Below are 25,144 nucleotides of genomic sequence, written 5' to 3'. Positions count from 1 at the left end.
GACACGGGTGTTTAACTCTTCCTTCCGTGCCGTGAGTTTGCCCCAGAATCCTTCCCATAAACTCCTTTGTTGATTTCAAAAGAGGACTTCCAGCGAATTTTCCTGCTCAAAAACCTTCCTGGTTCTCCAGAGAACTGGGACAAAAACCTCAAATCAGTCACTAGTCAAATACGTCTCCAACTTGGGCCCTAGCTACACTACCAGCCATAGCCCTCGTCTCCCCCGACATATCCTACACTCCAGACATACCATCTACTTGCCAGTCCCCCAGAAGCCCACCTATTCCTGCCGTCCTCTCCCCTTGGAAGGGCCTTCCTGGTCTTGACTGCTCTGCTCACACCCCAGGCTCCCAGAGCACTTTACTCTCCCGTCATATTACAGACTAGAGATCAGCTCGTGTCCGTGGAATCACTTCTGCCTAGGTGCCCTCTCCTCCGCTGCCCTGGAACTGTTGGGGGTAGGGTCCCCTCCTCCTCTTGCCCCCGGGGTATTTTTATATGCTGGGGTGCTGGAACAAGTTGCCGAGTTATGGGCCGAGCCTGGGGGAGGAAGGGGAAAGGCAGGTGGCAGGACTCACCCGGGCCAGGTCCAGGTCTGCCTGCTTCCGGTGCCTCCAGAAGGTGACCGAGGAGCGCGAATGCGGCCGGACCACTGGCTCCCCGTGGACCAGCAGCTTCACGAAGACGCTCAGGACAATCACACCGTTCACCAGCCACAGGAGCAGCGTTGGCATCATCCAGCCCAGCCAGCCCCCAGAGCCTAAGGAGGAGCGGCACAGCTGAGCCCGTGGGGAAGCGCCTCCCGAAGCAGCCCTGGGACACTGCAGGGCACCTGACTGACCCCTCACTGTGACAGGAAAGAGCCTCCTACCTCATTTTCGGAACGAATGCGATTGCTTCATTTAGTAACCATGTCGAAGTGCAGAGGGGAGGAATAATACATGCACCTTAATCCACGCTGTAGCAAATCTGGGACAATTCTACAGCCTAACTAGGACACCTGTAGCCCTTGTCACTATGGGGCAGGATGCCACAAAAATCTTTGTTAGCCGAGGCAGGGTTAGGCCACTGGTTTAATGACTCAGGCAGTAAGAAGACCACAGCCTCCTTCAAACAGCCACACCCTCAAACCCCCAGTTACGGCAGCGCAGGGTCCTGATTTGTTTTGCTTTTTCTGACTGAACTTGGGTTTGCCTCTTACTTCCGAAATGCGACTTATGCCTGTCCCTATCAGAAGCAAGCAGGTGGGGGTCCCCTAAGAAAGCCCTTCGGGACCTGGCGGACAAGCCGAGTGGCTGCATGCAGGGCCTTCTGCTGCCGCAGCAGCCCACCCAGGCCCGGGTGGCACGAGGGGTCTTCCACCTACCTGACTCGAGTGACAGCATGCTGCGGCCAGAGCCTGAGTGTGGATGCTGGTCCGAGTCGTGGGCCCCTCCCCATTGCAGCAGGGCGGTCAGGGGGTTAAAGGAGAGGCACAGGAAGGTGAGGACACACAGCAGGATTCGAGAGCGGTCCACCATGCCAAGGGCTACAGGAGGAGAGTCTGGCTCATCTTTGACCTTCAAAACAGGGGGCCGCAAGATTAGAACGAATACTGCGTGGGTTTTTATAGCATTTTACTTTTATATATATCGGAATCAGATTGTGAGATTTAAATTCAAGGCCATTAAGTCAGATGGGAAGAAAGCACTTGCCCTCTTGCCACCTGGGAGAAGAACATGTTCTAAAGACCAGAGGGACATGAGCTCTGCTTTTACAACAGAGCTCCATCACAAACGAGAACACTCTGCAGGATTCTGTTTCTGTGTAATTCCACAACAGGCAAGCTAATCTAAAGCGACAGAAGGCAGATCAGAAGTTGTCTGAGGCTGGAGAGGCATGTGTGCACTTCCTGCAAAGGTGTAAGTTCATGGGAGATAAAAATGTTCTATATCATTTTGTTTTAAACTAGACGAGATTTATCGTTTTGTTTTTTTATAAATTTATTTATTTTTATTTTATTTATTTTTGGCTGCCTTGGGTCTTTGTTGCTGTGCGCGGGCTTTTCCTAGTTGTGGCGAGCAGTGGCTACTCTTTGTTGCAGTGCACGGGCTTCTCATTGCGGTGGCTTCTCTTGTTGCAGAGCATGGGCTCTAGGCACGCAAGCTTCAGTAGTTGCGGCACGTGGGCTCAGTGGCTGTGGTTCTCGGGCTCTAGAGCACAGGCTCAGTAGTTGTGATGCACGGGCTTAGTTGCTCCGTGGCATGTGGGATCATCCCGGACCAGGGCTCGAACCTGTGTCCACTGCACTGGCAGGTGGACTCTTAACCACTGTGCCACCAGGGAAGCCCCATTTATTGTTTTTTGTTTTGTTTTTGGCTGTACCACGCAGCTGATAAGATCTTAGTTCCCTGACCAGGGATCGAACCCAGGCCCTCAGCAGTGAAAGAGCGGAGTCCCAACCACTGGACCTCCAGGGAATTCCCTATTGTTATTTTTTAATTGAAGTATAATTGACCTACAACACTATGTTGGTTCCAGGTACACAACAGAGTGACTCGATATTTTCATACATTACATCAGCTCCATGATAAGTCTAGTTACCATCTGTCACCATACAAAAGCACTACGATATTACTGACTATATTCCCCATGTTGTATATTTCACCCCTGTGACATTTATTTTGTAACTGGAAGTTTGTAGTATCTTTGTTTTAAAATTTTTTTTTAGTTTGTAGTTATCTCTTAACCTCCCCTCACCTATTTCACTCACCCTCCCAACTCCCTCCCCTCTGGCAATCACCCATTTGTTCTCTGTATCTACCAGTCTGTTTCGTTTCGTTGTGTTCGTCCATTTGTTTTGTTTTTTAGATTCCATATATAAGTGAAATCCTATGTATTTGTCTTTGTCTGACTCATTTCACTTAGCATAATACCCTCTAGGATCATACATGGTGTGACAAGATCTCATTCTTTTTTACAGCTGAGTAACATTACACTGTATATCTATACCACATCTTCTTTATCTACTCATCTATCCGTGGGCACTTAGGTTGCTTCCATATCTTGGGCTATTGCAAATAATGCTGCAATAAACATAAGGGTGAACATTACTTTTTGAATTAGTGTTTTTGTTTTCTTCAGAAAAATACCCAGAAGTGGAACTGCTGGATTGGATGGTAGTTCTATTTCAAATTTTTTGAGGAACCTCCCTACTGTTTTCCATAGTGGCTGCATCAATTTTCATTTCCACCAATAGTGCATGAGGGTCCCCTTTTCTCCACATCCTCACCAACACCTATCATTCTGTCTCTTTTATTTCACTTAGCATAATACCCTCTAGGTCCATCCATGTTGTCACAAATGGCAAGATTTCACTCTTTTTTTATGGCTAGTATTTCATTGCACATGTACCACATCTTCTTTATCCATTCATCTATTTCTGGGCACTCAGGTTGCTTCCTTATCTTGGCTATTGTAAATAATGCTGCAACAAACACAGGGGTACATATATCTTTTTTTTTTTTTTTTTTTAATATTTCTTTCTTTGGCTGTGCCGGGTCTTAGTTGTGGCATGCGGGATCTTCGTTGCTGCGTGTGGGATCTTTTTAGTTGCGGCATGCGAAATCTTAGTTGTGGCATGCAGGATCTAGTCCCCTGACAAGGGATCGAACCCATGCTCCCTACAATGGAAGCTCGGAGTCCTGACCACTGGACCACCAGGGAATTCCTGACGTTGAGCATCTTTTCACGTGCCTGTTGGCCATTTGTATGTCTTGCAAAAATGTCTATTCATGTTTTCTGCCCATTTTAAAATTGTTGTTTGGGGATTTTTCTGATGTTGAGTTGTACGAGTTCTTTGAAAATTTTGGATACTAACCCCTTATTAGATATATTGTTTGCAAACACCTTCTTCCATTCAGTAGGTAGCCTTTTAGTTTGGTTAGTAGTTTCCTTTGCCGTGCAAAAGGTTTTACTTTTGTTTTTTTTTTAGGGTTACATCCGTCTACTCTTTTTTTTTTTTCTTAATTTATTTTTATTTTTAGCTGCGTCGGGTCTTAGTTGTGGCACGCAGAATCTTTTTGTTGTGGTGCGCGGGCTCTCCGTTGTGGCGTGTGGGCTTCTCTCTAGTTGTAGCCTGTGGGCTCCTCTCTAGCTGTGGCCTGTGGGCTCCCCTCTAGTTGTGGCGTGCAGGTTTTTCTCTCTCTAGTTGTGGGGCGCAGCTTCCAGAGCGCTTGGGCTCTGTAGTTGTGGCGTGTGGGCTCCAGAGCACACGGGTTTTGTAGTTTGTGGCATGCAGGCTCTCTAGTTAAGCTGCGTGGACTCAGTAGTTGTGGCACACAGTCTTAGTTGCCCAGCGGCATGTGGGATCTTAGTTGTCCGACCAGGGATAGAACCCATGTCTCCTGCATTGGAAGGCAGATTCTTTACCACTGGACCACCAGGGAAGTCCCTATGCAAAAGCTTTTTAATTTGATGTAGTCCCATTTGTTTATTTTTGCTTTTGTTCCCCTTGCCTGAGGAGACACAGCCCCCCCAAATTTGCTAAGACCAGATTTCCCTGGTGGCACAGTGGTTAAGAATCCGCCTGCCAATGCAGGGGACACGGGTTCGAGCCCCAGTCCGGGAAGATTCCCACATGCTGCACAGCAAAGAAGCCCGTGCACCGCAACTACCGAGCCTGTACTCTAGAGCCGGCAAGCCACAACTGCTGAGCCCATGTGCCACAATTACTGAAGCCCACGCGCCTAGAGCCTGTGCTCCGCAACAAGAGAAGCCACCACGATAAGAAGCCTGCGCGCTGCAATGAAGAGTAACCCCCTCGCCGCAACTAGAGAAAGCCCGCGTGCAGCAATGAAGCCAAAAATAAATAAATTAAATTAAATTAAAAAAAAAAAAAAAGGACTTTGTTCTTCTGATTGCTCATTCCGATTGTGATGAGAAGCCCACGCACCGCAACGAAGAGTAGCCCCCGCTCGCCACAACTAGAGAAAGCCCGCGCACGCAACAACGATGACCCAATGCAGCCAAAAATAAATAAATAAAAATAAAGAAATTAATTAATTTTTGAAAACTGCTAAGACTGATAACAAAGAGCATACTGCCTATGTTTTCTTCTGGGAGTCTTATGGCTTCAGGTCTTACATTTAAGTCTTTGATCCATTTTGAGTTTATTTTTGTAGATGGTGTGAGAAAGTAGTCCAGTTGATTCTTCTGCGTGTAGCTGTCCCGTTTTCCCAGCACCATTTATTGAAGAAGCTGTCATTTCCCCTTTGTATATTCTTGCCTCCTTTGTCATAGATTAACTGACCATATAAGTATGGGTTTGTTTCTAGGCTCTCTATTCTGTTCCATTGATCTATGTGTGTGTTTTTGTGCCAGTACCACATTGTTTTGATTACTGTAGTTTGAAATCAGGGAATGTGCTATCTCCAGCTCTGTTGTTCTTTCTCAAGATTGTTTTCGCTATTTGGGGTCCTCTGTGTTTCCACATAAATTTTAGAATTATTTGTTCTAGTTCTGTGAAAAATTTCTTTGGTATTTTGATAGGGATTGCACTGAATCTGTAGGTTGCCTTGAGGAATATGGTCATTTTAACAGTATTAATTCTTCCAACCCATGAGCATGATATACCTTTCCATCTGTTTGTGTTGTCATCAATTTCTTTCCTCAATGTCTTATAGTTTCTCCAGTACAGGTCTTTTACCTACTTGGTTAGATTTATTCCTAGGTATTTTATTCTTTTCGATGCAATTGTAAATGGGATTGTTTTCTTCATTTCTCTTTCTGATACTTTGTTGTTAGTGTACAGAAATGTAACAGATTTCTGTATATTAATTTCGTATCCTGCAAACTTACTGTATTTATTTATTAGTTCTAATAGTTTTTTGAAGGTGTCTTTAGAATTTCCTATATATAGTATCATGTCATCTGCAAACAGTGACAGTTTTTTCTTTGTTTGTTTATTTATTTATTTTTGGCTGCACTGGGTCCTTGTTGCTGTGTGTGGGCTTTCTTTAGTTGCAGCAAGTGGGGGCTACTCTTTGTTGCGGTGCGCGGGCTTCTCATCGCGGTGGCTTCTCTTGCTGCGGAGCACGGGCTCTAGGTGCGCGGACTTCAGTAGTTGTGGCACACGGGCTCAGCAGTTGTGGCTTGCAGGCTCTAGAGGGCAGGCTCAGTAGTTGTGGCACACGGGCTTAGTTGCTCCGCGGCACGTGGGATCTTCCCGGACCAGGGATCAAACCCATGTCCCCTGCATTGGCAGGCGGACTCCCAACCAGTACGCCAGCAGAGAAGCCCAACGGTGACAGTTTTACTTCTTTCTTTCCAATTTGGATTCCTTTTATTTCTTTTTCTTCTCTGATCACTGTGGCTAGGACTTCCAATTCCATGTAGAATAAAAGTGGTGAGAGTGGGTATCCTTGCCTTGTTCCTGATCTTGGAAGAAACGCTTTCAGCTTTTTACTCTATATCTCGATTACTGTGAGTTACATAAGCGTATATGTTCGTTAAAACTCATTATACTGCACGATACAGTAAAATAGGTGTATTGTATCACATATAAATTACACCTCAAAGTTGATTAAAGACCATACTTTAGTATGAACCTATTTACAGAAGCTTGCTTATTCTTAGCCGCACCACACAGCTAATAGGATCTTAGTTCCCCAAGCAGGGATTGAACCCGGGCCCTCGGCAGTGAAAGTGCGGAGTCCTAACCACTGGCCTGCCAGGGAATTCCCAGACGCTTGCCTATTCTAAAACCACAACATTGTTTTGTTTTCTCCCCAGTTTTACAGAGGGAGAACTGGAGGCAGAGGCCCTGCCTGCCCAGGGAGCCTAAGGAGGGAGGGAGACTGGAACCAGATCTCCGCTGACTCCCAAAGTGTACATCCCACACAACTCCTTTTCAGTATTTTTAAACCATTTGAAAATTTCTTCTGACGATTCAGACGCCTATCTAATTTAACGTATATGTCATGTGGCCTTTTGTTACCAAGCAGAATCACATTTATAAAATATTTCAAAAATAGAGCTTCCTTAATAAAATTAAGTACATGATACAATAAACGGCCTGAACAAAAACTTATGCTAGGGGCTTCCCTGGTGGCACAGTGGTTGGGAATCTGCCTGCCAGTGCAGGGGACCCAGGTTCGAGCCCTGGTCCGGGAAGATCCCACATGCCGAGGAGCAACTGGGCCCGTGCGCCACAACTACTGAGCCTGCACTCTAGAGCCTGTGCTCCGCAACAAGAGAAGCCACCGCGGTGGGGGGCCTGTGCACCGCGACGAGGAGTGGCCCCCGCTCGCCGCAACTAGAGAAGGCCCTCGCGTAGCAATGAAGACCCAACGCAGCCAAAAATAAACAAATAAAATAAATAAATTTTAAAAAAACAACTTACGCTAGAAGGAAACTCTGTGCTTTTGAAGCCAGAAACTGCCAATGTCAAAATACAGCACAAACCCCAGTGGTCTCCACAGGTTCCCGGGAAGATCATTAGGCTTCAGCCTCTTTTAACGAATTCCATTAAACAAGAATTGCCAGGGGCTTTCTTCCACAATTAAAGGCCCTTGGTAGGAATGTTATCTGTTAGACTGCAAACTGTAATCATTTCCCAAAGAGGACCCAGCGGCAGCCTCATCCTAACCCAACTGATGAACCTCACAAAGCGGTCTTGCCAGGCTCATCGTGGGCAAGGGAAGCAATGAGGCGCCTCCAGCAACTCCTAGCTCCGCACGACAGCCGCTGTGTGTTCCCATGCTGGATTTGGCCATTATTCCCCTCTGATGGGCCCTTTCAGCAAGGACCAGTAAAACCGGAGGTTGTATCCCCATACAGAGTCAGCTTTCTTTTTCTTTATTCTCCAGTACGTGGCTAATTTCACAGAATTCTCGTTCCTCTCCAGCCCAGGGCCTCTGAACACCTGACCTGGACCACTGTCTGCAGCCTCGCCACTATTAACTTCGGGGAGATGGGAGAGATTCCAGGGGTCAGGGGATTTCAAAAGCTCATTACCTTTGCATCATCCAATAGAGGGCTTCCTGGCTCAGAGTCGATGGAGTAGGGGGAGAAGCCTGCCTGGGACCCTGAGTCGGAGGCCGGAGGCGACATCAGAAGGACATTCTGATTAAAGTCATCGATCTTCAGGTCCACATCACTGTCCACCAGGCTGCCTAGGTCAATGCCCTTCAAGAGCTCTGTAAAGAAAACCCTACCTGGCAAACGGTCCGTTTTATAGCACCCCACCTGGGCTGGAGCTGGGCTAGGTGAGGGATGCACAGCCCTTGCTCCTGCTTCACCCCTGAAGGCACCTTGTACACATCAGTGGACCCTCCCCGGTGCCCAGCACAGGACTTCTACTATAACCGGAAAGTCTGAAACCCTTTTCTCAACGAGCACACTTACTGTTCTTCTGATTTGCCAGTTTCAGCACCATGTTCTCCTGGCGCAGTTTATGATTGACCTGCTGCAAGTATTTGATGTAGTCAATGGCCTTCCTCAGAACACCAGACTTGTGCATCTGGGAAGGAAGACGGGTGAAAAACACGGTGGCATCAGACCAGCTTGCACAGTGAAGAAAGCAGAGGCCCAGAGCTCAGGCTCTGGAGTGGGAGGTGCTGGGCTCAGATGCTGACTCTCCCACTACTTAGCTGTGCAACCCAGGACAAGTTACTCAACATCTCTGAACCTCACTTTCCTCCTCCGTGAAATAGGGATAATGATCGTATATGAGTCATAGGCTTGCCATGAGGGTTAAATGAGCTAATATGTGTAAAGAGTTTAGCCTCTGGCCTGGCACACAGTAACATTATATATTAGCTGTTACTCCTACTTCCTATGATAATCCTAGCATCAAAACAAGCTTTAAGGAAAACAAATGACAAACAAAAAACCAGAGCACTGTTGGCTGGTTATCTTAAGTAAAGGTATATTAGTACCTTTCAGATTTGTAGGCTACAAGGAAAATTATATTTTCTTTCAAAATAGAGGTAAAGATAAAACAGATAACAGGTAAAAAAAATCTCTTATGTGCCAAAGCCATAAGATACATTCATTGAAACACCAGAAAGTTATGAAAAACCAATTTCCCCTATTTGTTCTTTGTCAAAGACCCAATCTCCATTTTTCCTCCTCCCTAAAAGGTTAAAATATTGTTAGCCATCCCTGAATACAATTAAACATATGCCAAAAATGCCACCAGCTGCCTCAGACGTACACACGGTTGTGTACCTAGCCATCAGAGAGCAGCAGGTGTCTGAGACACGGTGGTGGTTGTGAGGGGCGGGCTGGCCACCACCACTGCAGAGCAGACTCAAAGGTCCAGGCAGGCCACTGCCTTACCAACACCCAACAGTTAATATCTTATAATCCTGGAATTTCAAAACACCAAGATGCTTTACTAAGAAAGCACCTTTAACCATTCTTGCATTCACTCAGCCTGGGCCTGGGTCTTCCCTAAATTCCTGCACCAAAGACAGATAGAGGGGAGATTGATGGGGCATGAAACACCATTTTGCTTGGCACCTACCTTGGCATCTGTCCCCATGACCAGGTCCTTCAACTCAATGATTTTGTCATTGATGGAGGAGCGATACCGCTTCTCAATGATGTTGTGTGTCGTCCGCCTTTCTCCTTCCTTGGGGGGCTCGAGCTGCTTGACTCCCCCAGGTACCTGCTTAATGGGCACTTTCTCTTGTCCCATCATCACAGGCATTGTGGTCAGAATGGTCCCATTGCTGCCCACCAGGGTCTAGAACAGACACAAGGGCAGAACGACCACTTGGTTAGTCTGAGTAAAGCAACCTCACAACACAAACCCACTGGCCCTGGCCACATGGCATCACCTGAAAATGCTTTGTGTTAGTCTGACACCCTTCCTGGGTTAATTAAGTCCAGAAGCCTTAGGAGCCATGGTACCTCAGGTACTATGCCCCTTTCAGAATCACTGTTGATCAGTCATGTGCCACAACAGCATTAATGTGGATAAACACCAACCTTTGATGTAGGGATGCCAGAAACATGTCATGTAATTTCTGCTTTGCTGTCAACCCATTAGCCACCTCTGAGCTCGCATACAATGCACCAACCACAAAACTTTCTCCTGGTGTATGACATGTACTTTCCTCTCACATGACGGTGAAGTTAACCTACTGCATTTCCTTATACGATTGATTTGACCATCAAAAAGCTCAAGGGCAGAAGTGACAATCAGAGCCATTTTATTAAACAGACCAACTAGAGAGGCTTCTCCTCGTTTTCCCCTCAAGTCTGCTTTTCCTGCTCTTTGTTTCTGTTTTCACTAATTTTAGTTTTATTTTCTTCAACAAATGGCCTCAATATCCAAATGGCCAATGAACACACAAAAAGCTTCTTAACTTCATTAGTCATCAAGAAATAATTCACACATAGTAAAAGGCACACATTTTAAGTGTACAGCTTAATGGAATTGTGATGTATGTATACAATGTGTGTAACCAAGGTAACCCTGATCAAGACACAGACCATTTCTATCCCCTTAGAAAGTTCCCTCATGCCCCTTCCCCCAGAGCAGTAATCACTGCTCTGACTTCTAGCACCATCTTCTTGACCTTTGTATAAATGGAATCATCAGCGTGAACTCTTTTGTGACAAGCATCTTTTGCTCAGTGTACTGTTTTTGAGGTTTAGCCACGTAGTTGTATGTATCAATCGTTCTTTTTGGATGGATAGTTGGGTTGTTTTCAGTTCTTGGCTTTTATGAATAAGGCTTGCTTTTGAATTTTGATCACTTTTTTCTCTCAGACTCTCTTGCCACAAGATGAGACAGTGGCCAAGACCCTGCAACTGAAGTATGGGTGCCTTTCATGTCCCCCACCTTGGAGCCCCTCCCTGCCTGGGCGGCCTAGGGTCCTTCAGAAGCTAAACCTCCATCAGTAGGACCTAAGAGGCGGATGGTCCTGTGTGGAGCTGTCGCCCAGGAACTGGGACTCCTCTGCTGTTCCTCTCTTGCCCCTCATAAACCCTAGTACTCCCACATAACACTCGGTGCTGGTACTTCTTAAGGGGAAAAAAAACTAAAATGGGGTAATTTTGCAATCTGACTGACACACTGCACAGAGCTGCTGCATCTATTCAGTATCTGGAGGCTTTGTTACCATCTCTGAGGCCTAAAACCCCCAAGAAGCGGGGGTGGGGGGTGGGGGGGCAGCTCTTACCGGAACTTGAAGGGCAGCTGTCTGGATGGGGGTGGTGAGGGCAGTGAGGGCTGGGTTCTGGACTGCGGCCATCACAGGGCTGCCATCTGTCTTCAGTGTGGTCAAAACAAGGGAATCTGTCTTGATGATCTGAGGCTGTACCAGGACCTGGATGGAAAAGGAAGAAAAGGAAAAGGAAGGTAGCATTATTTTTCTATTTTGCATTACTTCTTCCTGCATAGACCCTCCAGAAAAGAATGATAAAATAAAATTTTCATAAAACTGAGAATGTAGCTTGATTATTGGGTTGCCGGAGAGAAGGCGTACATCTAAAGAGGGTTCTGGGTTGGAAGGCTGAAAGGCTTTGAGGAGAGCAGTGCCAGCGGCCTAGCGGGGGCAGAGCAAGCATGGCTCGGGTGGACCATGGAAGGGAGAGAGACCTGATTGTGGACAAACTTAGGAATGTGAGGAAAAAGGCTGGGAAGCAAAAATGGTAAACCTGGATTGTTTTTTAAAGCTAACTTACTTCATTACTTAGAAATACAGGGCTTCCCTGGTGGTGCAGTGGTTGAGAATCTGCCTGCCAATGCAGGGGACACGGGTTCGAGCCCTGGTCTGGGAAGATCCCACATGCCACGGAGCAACTAGGCCCGTGAGCCACAACTACTGAGCCTGCGCGTCTGGAGCCTGTGCTCCGCAACAAGAGAGGCCGCGACAGTGAGAGGCCCGCGCACCGCGATGAAGAGTGGCCCCCGCTTGCCGCAACTAGAGAAAGCCCTCGCACAGAAACGAAGACCCAACACAGCCATAAATAAATAAATAGATAGATAGATACATAGATAGATAGAAGGTGGAGCTCTTTAAAAAAAAAAAAGAAATACAGTCCACTATGATACACGGCTTAAGAACATTCTGGCACATTTCTTTTCAGTTTTATACCCATTATATGTGTAAATGAATTAATACAGCAGCATTTACTGAGTTTAGGTGGGTGCCAGTGTGCATCTACAGACGTCTTCTCTGCCAGGTCTCACGGGGGCCTCGTAAGGTCCAGGTGCCCCTACCTGCCCTGCAAGCCGTGCCCTCACACTCTGCTGGTCCTGCCTAGCATGTAGACCACACCTTCAACCACAGGCCGGCCAAGAGCCCCAACCAGGGCCTCCCTGAATTCCTGTCAGCCACCTACCGGGACCTGCTGCACCTGGGGCGCAGCAACCGTCTGCACCGTGGCCGGGGCGAGGGTCTGCAGCGTGCCATTGGCTGTCTGCGTCAGCACCCGCTGGGCCTGCACCGTCTGCACCTGCTGCTGGATGGTGACCGGCTGCACCTGGGAGGATGTCACTAGGCTTTGGACTTGAGGCTGAAGGACTTGGGAAAAGAGGAGAAAAAAAGTCACGTGGACTTTTGTGGACGAGGAATGCATTCTGTCACCGTAGCTGTGGCAATAACCCAGGCTGGAGTGCCTCTTAATGATCCCAACACCCCACCTGTTGCTGAAGAAGATGTGCACAGCCATTTACAAGCTGGTCTAGATGACAAGAATATCCCATAAGGGCTGCATCAATTTCTGAGGGAACGAGTACGAATTATTTCATTACTCCGGATGCTGGGGTGGAGGTGAGGGAAGCTAATCAGCAAGTGACTGCACCCAGCAAGGGAGTTAACAGGTGTTGAGAACCAACTCCCTGGGGCTTCATTTCCTCCCGTGAAATGAATGGAAAGTGCACTTTGGGATGACGGTCTCAGCTTTTCGCTTTGTGGCCTCCCCCCAGCCCCTAAACCCTTGAAGCCCACTGAAGAACTGTCAGATCCTTTGAAATTAGTAGAGCAATACTAATCCCACCCAGGGGTCCCCACAGGGTCAGAGAGCAATCTGATGAAAAGGTGCCGGGACACAGCACAACACAGAAAGTCACTCAGCACACACCGAGGGCCTACTGTGAGGCCTGCCACTCGGAGACACGGCACCTATGTTAAAAGGCGTACTCTCCTCTGCAGTGGATGCTCAGGAGATGTCTCCTGGATGAATGGTTCTCAACCTACAGGTGCTGAGATCTTCCTGGTGCCTGGGTGAGTTCTAAGACTAATTTTATTCAAGCCCCCACCTCTAGTTACCAGGACAGCCCTGTGGCTACTGTGCCCGTTGGAGTCTTTGACCACGCATCCTTGAAACAGGCACAAGAGACATCAAGGTATTTGAAGAGACCGAACGTGTTCCTGCACCACTATGCTTATGGCCAGCTACCGAAACCTCATTGAGACAGGGCCAAGTTGATCGGCTGTGTCATCCCCAGAGAGGACAGAACTATTTACAGTCCACCTCGGAAGTGTCTGCAAACTGGCACAAAAACTTTTGAACCAACCAATCGCTATCACATCTGAGTTCTGAGTCACCTTGAAAGCTGGTAGCTGCATTCTGGTATATCAAAGGCTGCTGGATGATCCTCGTCTGGGGAGCGGTGCTGAATGTCGGGGTGATCATTACTGTCTGCTGCTGCAGCTGAGCTGGAGGCTGGGGCTGGGGCTGGGGGCGGGGCTGAAGAACGGGAGTTGCCCTTGGCGGAGGGGGAACCGCGGTGGGGGGAGCCTTGACTTGTAGGGCTGGAGCCTGGGGGGAGGTAGCCGAGGGCGAGAAGGAAGGTAACGGGACCTGGCTGAAGGACCGCTGCACTGAGGGGTCCCCGGCTCCGGCTCCGCCACCGCTGCTGCCGCCATTGCTGCTGCCGCTGTTGCCACTTCCACCGCCGCCAGGGAAGGAGCTGCACAGCTGCTCTGAGAACAAGTCAGGGAACTCTCCCACTTGATTGCTGACAAACTGCAGCATCTCTGTGAGCAAATGGAGAAGAGTAATTTTACTGCCAACCAAAGTATCTATTAACTTTCAAATTTGCTTAAGAAACCGAGGCATGAAAATCCAATAGCTTTCCCAAGACACTGCAGAGATGGGTCGCCTCTCTCTCATATGGGGAATCAACTGGGCCAAGATGGCCCACCAAGGAAGAGTGGGACAGGACTTCACTTGGTTGATGTTCTTCTCCCTCCTCACCACCTCCAGGCTTGTTCTACCCACTTTCCTCATTGTCTGTACCAGGCCTAATAGGAGCTACCTCTGTGCTGGGTGAATGTTCCTCCTGGAGGGTATGGCTTGTCGCGTTTTACGGTTGGGGCAGTCGCTGTCCTGAGTCTTTGGAGCTCAGTAGCCTTGCACTCTGAGGCCACCTCCAGTCTCAGCACTGCTCCCCATGGCAGGGGAGTCCCCAGACCCCAACTCTCCTCACCACAGGCAGGCTCTGGGCCTTCTCTCCAAGATGGGCATATCCTTGGGCACTGTTGGTACCCTCAGGAACACTAGGGGATGATGAAGTTGATGGGCCCCAAGTCATGGAACTTTAGAGGTGGAATGGATGGGAAGATCACACACGAAGTCCAGGACAGGGAAATAACTCGGCCAAGGTCACACAGCTCATCAGGGCACAGCAAGGATTAGAACCAGTTCTCTGCCTCCCAGCCTCGCCTTCTTTGACTGCACCCCAGTGCCTTCACTGTCAGAAGGTCAGGGCAGAACAGCCCGGGCCCTGGACCCCTCTGGCTGTGCCCCTTTCCTCTGGGCAAGGAGCCTGTGGAGCCAAGGGGATGTGTCTGCTGGAGACCATGCCGCCTTCTATTGATAGATCATGCTCCAAGTACCCGGGACCCCTAAATTCCCAGCCCAGAGGGCCTCTTCCCCTGCTTCATCCTCCCAACGGTTTACCCAAATCGAACTTAATCCACGACTAACAACTCGTCTCTCGTGACTCCTTCCTCCCCATAGGGCTGCTCCCCATTAGGAGTCTGGGGCCTCAACTTTGACCCAGGTATGTTCAGATCTACAATTCTCTACCCTGTCCACATCCTATCCCCTTTCCTCTCCAACACATTCCCAAAAAGCTACTGCTTGTTCCTCAACTCTGGCACCCTCCCCTCAAAACCCTCAAGGCTGCAGGATGCTCCGATTTGGTCACCAAAAAGAAAAAACAAAGAAGAACGAAAAACAAACAAACAAAAGCCCCCAAACGCTGTCTCCATTCATTCGTCAAACCTCCACCAGCAAGTCCCTCCCAGGTTTCTAGCAGTGTGTGTGTGTGTGTCTGTGTGTGTGTGTGTGTGTGTGTGTCTGTGTGTGTGAGGGGGAGGAATCTGGGCTATAAAGAGTCCTATGTTAGGCAAGCAGAAAGCTACCAGGGGTTTCTAGCGTGACCTCCACACAGGATAACTGGAGCTTAGCAGTTCAGCATGTTCAGTGTTCAGTCAGTTCAACCTGCTGGCAAAACAGCATCTCACAAGATTAAGTGACTACACAGTGGTGTTATTTACCAACATCTCGACACTCTGCTCTGTCCCCACTCAGCCTGTCATCTGTGGGAGGGAGAAATGGGCAGAATGCCACAGATATTGTAACCTGTACCAACAAATTCCAATTCCTTGTACATGATTAAACTAAGAAATACCCTCAAACTCAGCACAAAATTTAAACAAAACACAACTTGGTGCTGACACGTTCCAAGCACAACACAATATTATAAAATGCTTTAAGAAATTAAGAGAAACCTAATAATTCGTCGAGCTTTCCAGAACTCTCATAAAATCCTGCCTCTGGGGAATCGACACAGAGGACTACTTCGTGAGCCACGAGAACATCACTCCCTGGCTGACTGTTCTAATCTGTGGAAAGCTAAGGAGGCAAAAGAGGCCAGAGAGTAGATGGGCACAGGCTTTGGCACCAGGTGGGTCTCAAAGGGCCCATCTAATCAGCTGTGTGAACGTGGGCAAGTCACTTCTTTCTACACCCCCGTTTCCTTACAGGAGGCTGCCACAAGAAGACTCACTTGGCTTCTTTGTGGTGAGGATTAATAAGAAAATTGATGCAAAGTGCTTGGTGGGGGCAGACCCTTACAAAGGTCCCTATCAGTGGTGCTTCTGAAGCCCCACTAAACAGGCACTTGGCTCCACTTATCCTGTCGAGTGCTCTCTAGAACCTTTTGTTGGGGAGACATGGGCTGGCTGGTGAAGTAATGTACAGAGGTCACAAAGCTTAGTTCACAAAGCAGGTTAAGTGTGTGTAGGCAGATGGAATGTGACTGCTTAAATTAAAAAAAAAAATCCTTTTCGACCCACACATGAGGAGCTCCAGGGAGCTATCTCCAGCCAGGCAGATGGGCACGGGGCTGAGGGGCACAGGGGAGCCGTTAAGACTGAGCATTTGAAGGAAGAAGTAACGAAGAGGTTCTTTGAGCCACTGCTGCAGCAGGCACGCTGGGCCTCCCGGGGACCCATCTGGTCTGCAGTGACAGAGAAGGGGAGGCCCCGGTAAGTGGAACGAGGCCCACCCAGGCGCAGATCTGCTCTGTACCTGGGGGATACACCTCGGGAGCTCCCCACGTCTCCTGGCTCTTCCCTGCTCCCATCATTCAATCATTCGTGTGCTGCGGACACACAGGCTCTCGTGTCCGCAGAGAGCCATGAAACCTAGAGAAGGGAGGCCTGGGAAAGGCAGTTTTTATGGAGGTTTGAAAGTGAAGTTTGGCTAGACATGGAAGGCCAGACACGGCCCTCCTTGGAGCTGGGTCGGCCGCCCGGGCCTGCAAACCCCAGCCCACCTCGAGCGGGGGCTCCTGTCAGTCACCCTCCCCCACCAAGCCACATTCCTGTGTTTAGCTGCTTCATAAACTAAGATTTAAGTTGCTTGATAAAGTAGGCTGGGCCCCAAGAAACTATATCTGGGTTTTGATCACGTAACCAAAATTAGAGGCTCCGGCTGTCACCTGTGCTTGACAGTCTCAGGCTTCATCCAAGGAGACCCCAAGTTCACTTGTACTTTACAGAGCTCGTGACCTAGAGGTAACATAAGCCACTGTGTCTGGCTCAGTCTAGCGGCATCTACCTCAGAATGAGGTAACTCGAAATCTGGTCAGATTAATTCTGGTCAAGAATAAAGAATCGGAAGCCCCAAATGGGGTAACGTTGTCTCCAAACTGCAGTCAGTCAAAAATTCTTTCAATGGGTATGTGTTACCTAGCCCTGTTAGGTGCTAGAAGAACTACTTTTACAGAAGTCATTTATTCTTATATTTTGAATTTATTATGGATCTTGTGTTAGACAGTGTTTTAAAATAATTTTCTTTTTTAAATCATAAAAGTAACATTCGCTACCAAAAAATTTAGAAAAAAGTTAAATGAAAAAATAAAAAATAAAAATCATCCAGCAGGGCTTCCCTGGTGGTGCAGTGGTTGAGAATCTGCCTGCCAACGCAGGGAACATGGGTTCGAGCCCTGGTCTGGGAAGATCCCACCTGCCGCGGAGCAACTGAGCCCATGCGCCACAACTACTGAGCCTGCGCTCTAGAGCCCGTGAGCCACAACTACTGAAGCCCGTGCACCTAGAGTCCGTGCTCCACAACAAGAGAAGCCACCGCAGTGAGAAGCCCGCGCACTGCAACGAAGAGTAGCTCCTGCTCGCTGCAACTAGAGAAAGACCGTGCACAGCAACGAAAACCCAACGCAGCCAAAAAAAAAAAAAAAAAAAAAAAAAAAAAATCATCCAGCAATTCCACCACCCTGAGACATCTACCGCCAATGTTTTGATGTGTATCCTTCCAGACTTCTTCCTATACAAGGCTTGCCTGCGAACACAAGTGTGCACACGTGTGGGATGGTTTTACAAAAATGGGATCACGCTGAAGATGCTATTTTGTCCCTGCTCCCTTTGGGAGCAATACATTGTATTGTATTATATTAATGCACCAGACTTTAACCACTTAGTGATGATGGATGAGTGCTTTCATCTTCTCAGCATTATTAACAACTCTGACAAAAATCTTTGAACAAGCATCTTTTCCCATTTATCTGATTATTTTCTTAGGATAAATTTCTAGAAATTAGATGGCTGGGTCAAATGACAGGTATATATACTTTGGAAAGGTTACAACAATCTATACATTTGCCAGTGTTTCCCCGCATTTAATGGGTTGGCCAAAAATTTCGAGTTTTTCTGTAACGTCTTACGGAAAAACTCGAACGAACTTCTTGGCCAGCCCAATATTTCTGTCCATTTGATAGTGGGAAAAAACGACATCTAATTGTTCTAATTTACATGAATGCGTATTAAATGAGGTCAAACGTCACCCCCCCCCCATTTTATTGGCCATTTGTATTCCTTCTTTGTAAATTGCCTGCTCTTGACCTCTGTTCATTTTTCTACTGGGCTATTTGTCTCTTTTTAGTGATTTAAAAAACTTTCATATATTATGGATATTTGCTCGTTCTTATATATTTGCAAATATTTGCCCCACTTTGTTGGGTTTTTGTTGTTGTTGTTGTTCTGTTTTTTCGCTCAGGAAAGAGAATGGCATAGTCACTGAGAGCTACCCTGTCCTAGCGCTGTAACCTGGGGCAAGTTTTACCTCTCTGAGCCACAGTTTTCTCACCTATAAAATGTGGCTAACAATTATATCTAACTCGTCATGTCGTTGAGAGATAATTCACATAGAATCTACAACGCAGTGCCTGGCACTTAGTATTAGCTAGTACATGTTATACACAGTGGTTTCTGACAGTTAGTTTTGCTTTGACTTTTTTTTTGGAAAATTCAGATTTATTCCAATGCATTGGATATATTAGGGAATAATTTGGGCATAATATAAATTTTGTGTTTACTTATGCATGAAAGAAACACTAAAACATGCAAAAAACCATACCCAGCTGAAATGAGCCACACAGGAAAACAAAAAATGCACACACCTCAAACATCCACCAGCTGTCAGATCACCTGCATGCGTTACGAGCTATAACCCTCCACATCTGGGGTCAGAAATTTCCATCCGACTTCAGAAAGCCTTCCTTCCATCACTTCACAATAACTTGCGAGCTATAACCTTCCAACGCCCACTTCCACAAGCAAACCTCAGGTCTTTTTCAAGGTAGAGTGCTACGTTTATTGTGGTAGTTATACATTTCTTAGCCGCTTAACATCTGTAAAACTGTGCTGTTTAGGGGGTCCTATCTTACTTTTTATTTATTTTTACCATTTAATTTTAATTTTTTTATTGGGCTATAGTTGACTTACAATGTTAGTTTCAGATGTACAACACAGTGATTCAAAATCTTTATAGGTTATATACTCTATTTAAAGTTATTATAAAATACTGGCTATAGTCCCTGTGCTGTACAATAAATATATCCTTGTAGTTTATTTATTTTATACATGGTAGTTTGTACCTCCCTATCTTTTTTTTAGAATGCCTACTTATTTTTTCTCTATCTTTTCTGGTCACCTATGAAGTTTTTGAGTGTTATGACAGTTATTATAAAATATTGGCCATAGTCCCTGTGCTGTACAATAAATATATCCTTGTAGTTTATTTATTTTATACATGGTAGTTTGTACCTCCCTATCTTTTTTTTAGGATGCCTACTTATTTTTTCTCTATCTTTTCTGGTCACCTATGAAGTTTTTGAGTGTTATGACCCTAACCCCACTTTCCCCATAAGCCCTGTGGTTTTTACTGTGTAATTTTGCATAGTGCAGTAATTTTTAGGAATGTGTATGTTGCATTACAGCAGAACAATTTCAATCCTGTGTAGTAAAATTACATGGTTTCTGTTCCTCCTCCCAAAGATCATAAGGATATTGACCTAAACTTTCTTCAGTTACTTTTGTTCATTTCATCTTTCACATTAGGTCTGCCCAACAAACCTAAGAACACAGAAGCATGGTGTGTGATGTGTGTAAGGCTGTTGGGAGTGAGATGGACCACAACCAGTGGGGGAGAGGGAGGTAAACACAAAATCTAATCCCCAGCAAGAACCCTTCTTGAGCAGCAAGTATCCTGCTTTCAAGCTGACGATCCTGTCTCCCCTCCTAGGATGTTTTTTTCCTAATAATTAAAGAATCTTAAAATTAAAAAAAATAAAATAAAATGTAGACCCATATCAAGCCTGAGGGTCAATGGTAAGATAACTCTTCATTTTTCCACCATTTTGCTGTTTGTGATCACCACTGCTTTCTCAGGACCTAAAAACATCAGTTATCCCCATTCAAGTCACCCAGAGGGGCAGTTAAGGAGCTGGGCTGTCAACCACACCCTTCAACCCAGAAGCCCTGAAATGCAAGCAATAACAGAAGGAACAGAGGGACAGTTACAGCAGGCAAACTGCTGCCTTCAAATTGCTCCACTCAAACACCAGGAGGCACATCCATTTGGTAAGAAGCTCAGAGCACAGGGACAGAGTTGTGTACTTCAAGGGAATTCTGGGTCACCATCCTGGGGAAAGAGAGTCTGGAGGAGGCGCCGAATGACACAGGATGACAAACTAGTGACTCGGGCATCCTATATTTTAAGCAAGGGACGAGTGAACTCTTTTTACTGGCAGAGAAACCACAAAGGGAAACTGGGTGGGGAGGTGGGGTTCTTAAATGCTTGTGTTCCACAACACACACAAAGGTGTCATATATTCCTTTGCACATATCAAGTATTACATAATAAAATAAAACATTTGAAAATTAAGAGAAAAAGAAAACACAAAGAGAAGCCAAGTCATTCTCAAATGGCCTCTGGTCTGCTCTGTCTGGCTCTCTCGCCACCTGCCCAGGCTGGGTATCAGGGGCAGCCCCAGAGGGCCCCAGCTCAGCTGGCTGGTCCTGGCTTCTCTGGTCCAACACAGCAGGAGACCCGAGCCAGCTCTTGAGTTTCAATCAAAAGAGAGTGATCTTCGGCACTACCTTCAATTGCTCTTTCTTCTTCTTTCCTCTGCCATGAGTTCGCTATGAATTCCTGGCAGGTCTCCTTCCGTAGTTATCACAGAGTTATCTCTTTGCTCCACTTCCATACCCTGCCTTGATTTCAACCGCAGCCTTCAACCCAGTGACAATCGTCTTCTTTGAGTATCTTGTTGGTCCAACAGTCTTTCAAAGCAAATCAAACTTCTTGAACATGAGCTTCATAGCTTCCTACCAATTGCTCCCTCCTACTCCAGGGGATTTCACTTCCCACTCACCTTAGCTCATCATCCAGCCTGGAAAAATACCCACTCCCTTCCTTTTTGGCACATGCCTTTGGGGGGTGGGGGAGGGGTGCCTTACCCTTTCTGCTTGTTACAGCCCTCTTCCTTTAACTGCACAATTCCATTTCAAAATGACTTACAATTTCTTTCACCAAGGACTCTTTTCTACCTCAGATCCAGCCATCTTTTAGCTCTTGAACCCAACTGTGATTTGTTAAAAAAAAAAAAAAGTCTAAAACTTGAAAATACGGGAAATTTTAAGAAGTACAGTTCTGGGCTTCCCTGGTGGCGCAGTGGTTAAGAAACCGCCTGCCAATGGAGGGGACACGGGTTCGAGCCCTGGTCCGGGAAGATCCCACATGCTGCGGAGCAACTAAGCCCGTGCACCACAACTACTGAAGCCCACGCGCCTAGAGCCCGTGCTCCGCAACAAGAGAAGCCACCGCAATGAGAAGCCCGCGCACCGCAACCAAGAGTAGCCCCCGCTCGCCACAACTAGAGGAAGCCCCAGCACAGCAATTAAGACCCAACACAGCCAAAAAAAAGAAAGTACAGTTCTCTTTAAAGTCATACCAGAGCATTGTCTAAACTCTGGTTTAGACAATGCTCTAAAGGTCATCTGATGCTCTACAGAAACATAAAGTTGTCTGACTTCCTATTTACTACTGATTAGTCGCACATTCTGTAAAATTAAGATGTTCTCATGTAGAACATAAACAAGTTGCAAATGATTTCTCTCTGGTAAAAAAGATAACCTTGAAAGCTTTGTTTGTATTGCCCTGTAGGACATTAACCAGTTATGCATCTAAATTTGCAATCTTATTTCTTTCCAACTATGTAAATATCAGTTTCTTGCATTCCCCTTGAATCCAGCCTGGTCATCCTGCTGGTTTTCTCAATAATGCTAATAAATCTTTGGTATGTGCTGATGATATATTAGTATAAGAGTATGTTTTTAACCTTAAAAAATTTTATTTTGCCATATTACATACAGTAAGATATATTTTTTTAATGCTTTTCTTTTTTAAAAATTAATTAATTAATTAATTTTGGGCTGCATTGGGTCTTCATTGCTGCACGCAGGCTTCCTCTAGTTGCGAGAGCGGGGGCTACTCTTCGTTGCGGTGCGCGGGCTTCTAATTGCGGTGGCTTCTCTTGTTGCAGAGCACGGGCTCTATCTAGGCAAGCGGGTTTCAGTAGTTGTGGCACGTGGGCTCAGTAGTTGTGGCTCGCGGGCTCAGTAGTTGTGGCTCGTGGGCTCTAGAGCGCAGGCTCAGTAGTTGTGGCGCATGGGCTTAGCTGCTCCGTGGCATGTGGGATCTTCCCGGAGCAGGGCTCGAACCCACGTCCCCTGCCTTGGCAGGCAGATTCTCAACCAGTGCGCCACCAGGGAAGCCTTTTAATGCTTTTCTTGTATCTTGTGTTCTACAAGCACCTAGACAAAATCTTCCACTCCCCTGTACCTCTCCAGGCACTAAGCACTCTGGCAGTTAAAAAAACTGGCATCGATTCACTGAGATGCCCTCAAATGCAACCTTCATGCAGTCTATAAAAATGGCAAACATGCTTTCTGAACCAAAACTGGAAGGGACACCACCTCACAATGGGACAAGAAATTTTTGAAATTTGGATTACCCTGGAAAATCTGGACAAATTTATGCAATTTCTGCAAAGCTTCCACTTTTGGTGAAGTAGGTATGTAAATGCAAGAGGTTTTAAATGTGTTGAACACCTACTGTGTGCTGGCCCACAGAGATGATAAAACACCCCTTGGCCACAAGGAGTTTGTGAAAGTGACAAATCTGGTCTGTGGTGACTGTCACAGCAGACAAGGAGGACAGAGGGGATACGAGAAAATCACTGACTCCAGCAGGTCGAGCAGCTTCCTGAAGAAGCGGGACTGAAGGCGGATCAGGATGCAAGGTGAATTCCAGGCCCGGGGACTCCCATAAGCCAAGGCCTGCAGGCCTGAGCTGCATGACGGGCAGCTGGAGTGCACCAGGCCGGGCAGGTAGTCAGGACCAGATCATGAAGGGATCTGCAGCTCATGGTAATGAACTTGGTCTTTCTCCTTATTAAAGAAGGAAAGGCCACAGCGAGTTGTCCAACAATGCTCTAGGAAGGGAAGCCCTGCAGCTCAGCAGCTGCTCACTCTGGTTTGTACAGGGGCTGCTGACCTGCCCAAAGTCCCCAGACATCATGAGCTCATTAAGACTCATTCTGAGCCAAAACTTAGGGCTAAATTCTGACTTGAGAGGAGAATATCAAAGTAGCTAAAACAAAAACTAGGATAACTTCATCAACTGAGGGAGAGACTCTTGTGAAAATCAATTAAAAGTTCTGGTTATGTATGAAAGCTGGGAAACAGGCCACCTATCTCTTAGGGACTGTGTGAAGGAAGTGTGGCAAAGAATCATATTAAAGAAGAAAAGCAGGAGGTCAAAAAGGTAAACCAAGACTTAACTGGAAGGCCAAACAGCATGGGGATTCCCAAGTTTAAATTCAAAGAGAACTGGCTGTGGAATCAGCAGGACTGGGTTGTGAATCTAGTAATGTAATTGTTGTGCTGCCTTTGGAAAATTCATTACTCTCCCTGAGACTGCTTGTTTACTTATAAATATGGGAATAATCCAAACTCCAATGGGTGCATATTAATATACAGAAATATGTCCAGCACGTAATAAAATGTATTTGACTTTTTCATAGTTTCTTTTTTATCGTAACATTTGAAAAAGGGACATCTCCAGGTTAGATTCCAATTTAACCTCTGAATAAAAGCCAATGGTCACATTACTGATGTTTAAAAGCAAAAACAACTCAGGGACAAAGCTAATAAAACTTATTTTCTAATTAGAAATCAAATTTATAGTTCATATTTTATTTAAATGCACAGAAGGTGGTTATGACTAAAATTAATTTCATATTGATTCTATGTGAACAACATGATAATAGCTATCACTGATACCTACTTAGTACTTTACACAAACCCAGATGCTAGTATTATTATTCTACTTTACAAGTGAGGAAAATAAGGTTCAGAGAAGTTAAACTACTTTCCCAAGCCTCTCATGTAAGCTACAAAGTGGCTGAGCTGAGACCTGAATTTATATCTGTATTTAGGTTTGTCTGAGTCTCCCCTCTATGCACTCTATCTTCCCCTACAAAACAAACATTTCTTGGATTTTACAACTTGGGAGAAAGATGCAAGACAGACCTGGAGTGACAGTAAAGTACGGGGAATCTGGGTGTGTGTGGAGTGGGGGGGCACTTAATGTAATCCATCTCGTTACTCTCAATATTAAGTTCAATGTTAATGGAAGAAGATTCATCTCAGGACAACACCCATGTAACTGATTCATGGGGGAGTAGAGGAGAGAGATTTTTGCCTGACTGCATTTTGCAAGTATACCTTCCTCCCAAATTATTAAATTATTCTCCAAATGAGACCGTCTGCCTTGACAAGATGCTCCTTTCTAGAACACCTCTCTTTCTTCAAATAAATAACAAATCAATAAAGACACATCCCTTAAGACGTGCATTCAACAAACATTAACTTAGCCAACCATGTGCGAGACACAAAACTGAACACCTTCAAGAGGCACATGTTCTGGCAAAGAAACCCTGTGTAAACATTTGCCAGGGCCAGCTGCTGAGTGATGGGATGAAAAACGGCGCATGATGCAAGAGGAACCTGTTGGGAGTATGTTGCTTAAAAAGCTTCTGTTGTTGATTTTTACTGAGATTTATCTCATGTTTGTGTGTGAGTATGGGTGTATTTATAGACAAAGTTTAAATGTGATTTCTTTTTCTTTACTAGAAAAGAACTTCATTAGCAGTGTCACTCAGTTGTAAGTCGTGCCACGTGGCATGCGGGATCTTAGTTCCCTGACTAGGGATTGAACCTGAGCCCCATGTATTAGAAGGACAGAGTCTTAACCACTGGACCGCCGGGGAA

General features: G+C 46.2%; 1 protein-coding gene across 1 annotated transcript in view; it reads right to left on the bottom strand.

Moving 5' to 3' along the window:
* Window positions 1–25,144, bottom strand: part of SREBF2 (sterol regulatory element binding transcription factor 2) — a 60,136-nt gene that overhangs the window by 23,382 nt on the left and 11,610 nt on the right. Inside the window, exons 2-9 of the mRNA XM_068561790.1 lie at window positions 13,547–13,978; window positions 12,339–12,520; window positions 11,174–11,320; window positions 9,508–9,729; window positions 8,385–8,499; window positions 7,995–8,176; window positions 1,366–1,558; window positions 578–759 (exon numbers count right to left, since the gene is read on the bottom strand). Of these exons, the coding sequence (XP_068417891.1) occupies window positions 578–759; window positions 1,366–1,558; window positions 7,995–8,176; window positions 8,385–8,499; window positions 9,508–9,729; window positions 11,174–11,320; window positions 12,339–12,520; window positions 13,547–13,978 (1,655 nt within the window). The remainder of the gene's footprint in view (window positions 1–577; window positions 760–1,365; window positions 1,559–7,994; window positions 8,177–8,384; window positions 8,500–9,507; window positions 9,730–11,173; window positions 11,321–12,338; window positions 12,521–13,546; window positions 13,979–25,144) is intronic.

This window comes from Eschrichtius robustus, chromosome 13 (genome assembly GCF_028021215.1).
Source record: "Eschrichtius robustus isolate mEscRob2 chromosome 13, mEscRob2.pri, whole genome shotgun sequence".
In the NCBI taxonomy this organism is placed as follows: Eukaryota; Metazoa; Chordata; class Mammalia; order Artiodactyla; family Eschrichtiidae; genus Eschrichtius; species Eschrichtius robustus.
The sequence above is the reverse complement of the archived record's forward strand: the minus strand, read 5'-3'. Positions and strand labels throughout refer to the sequence as shown.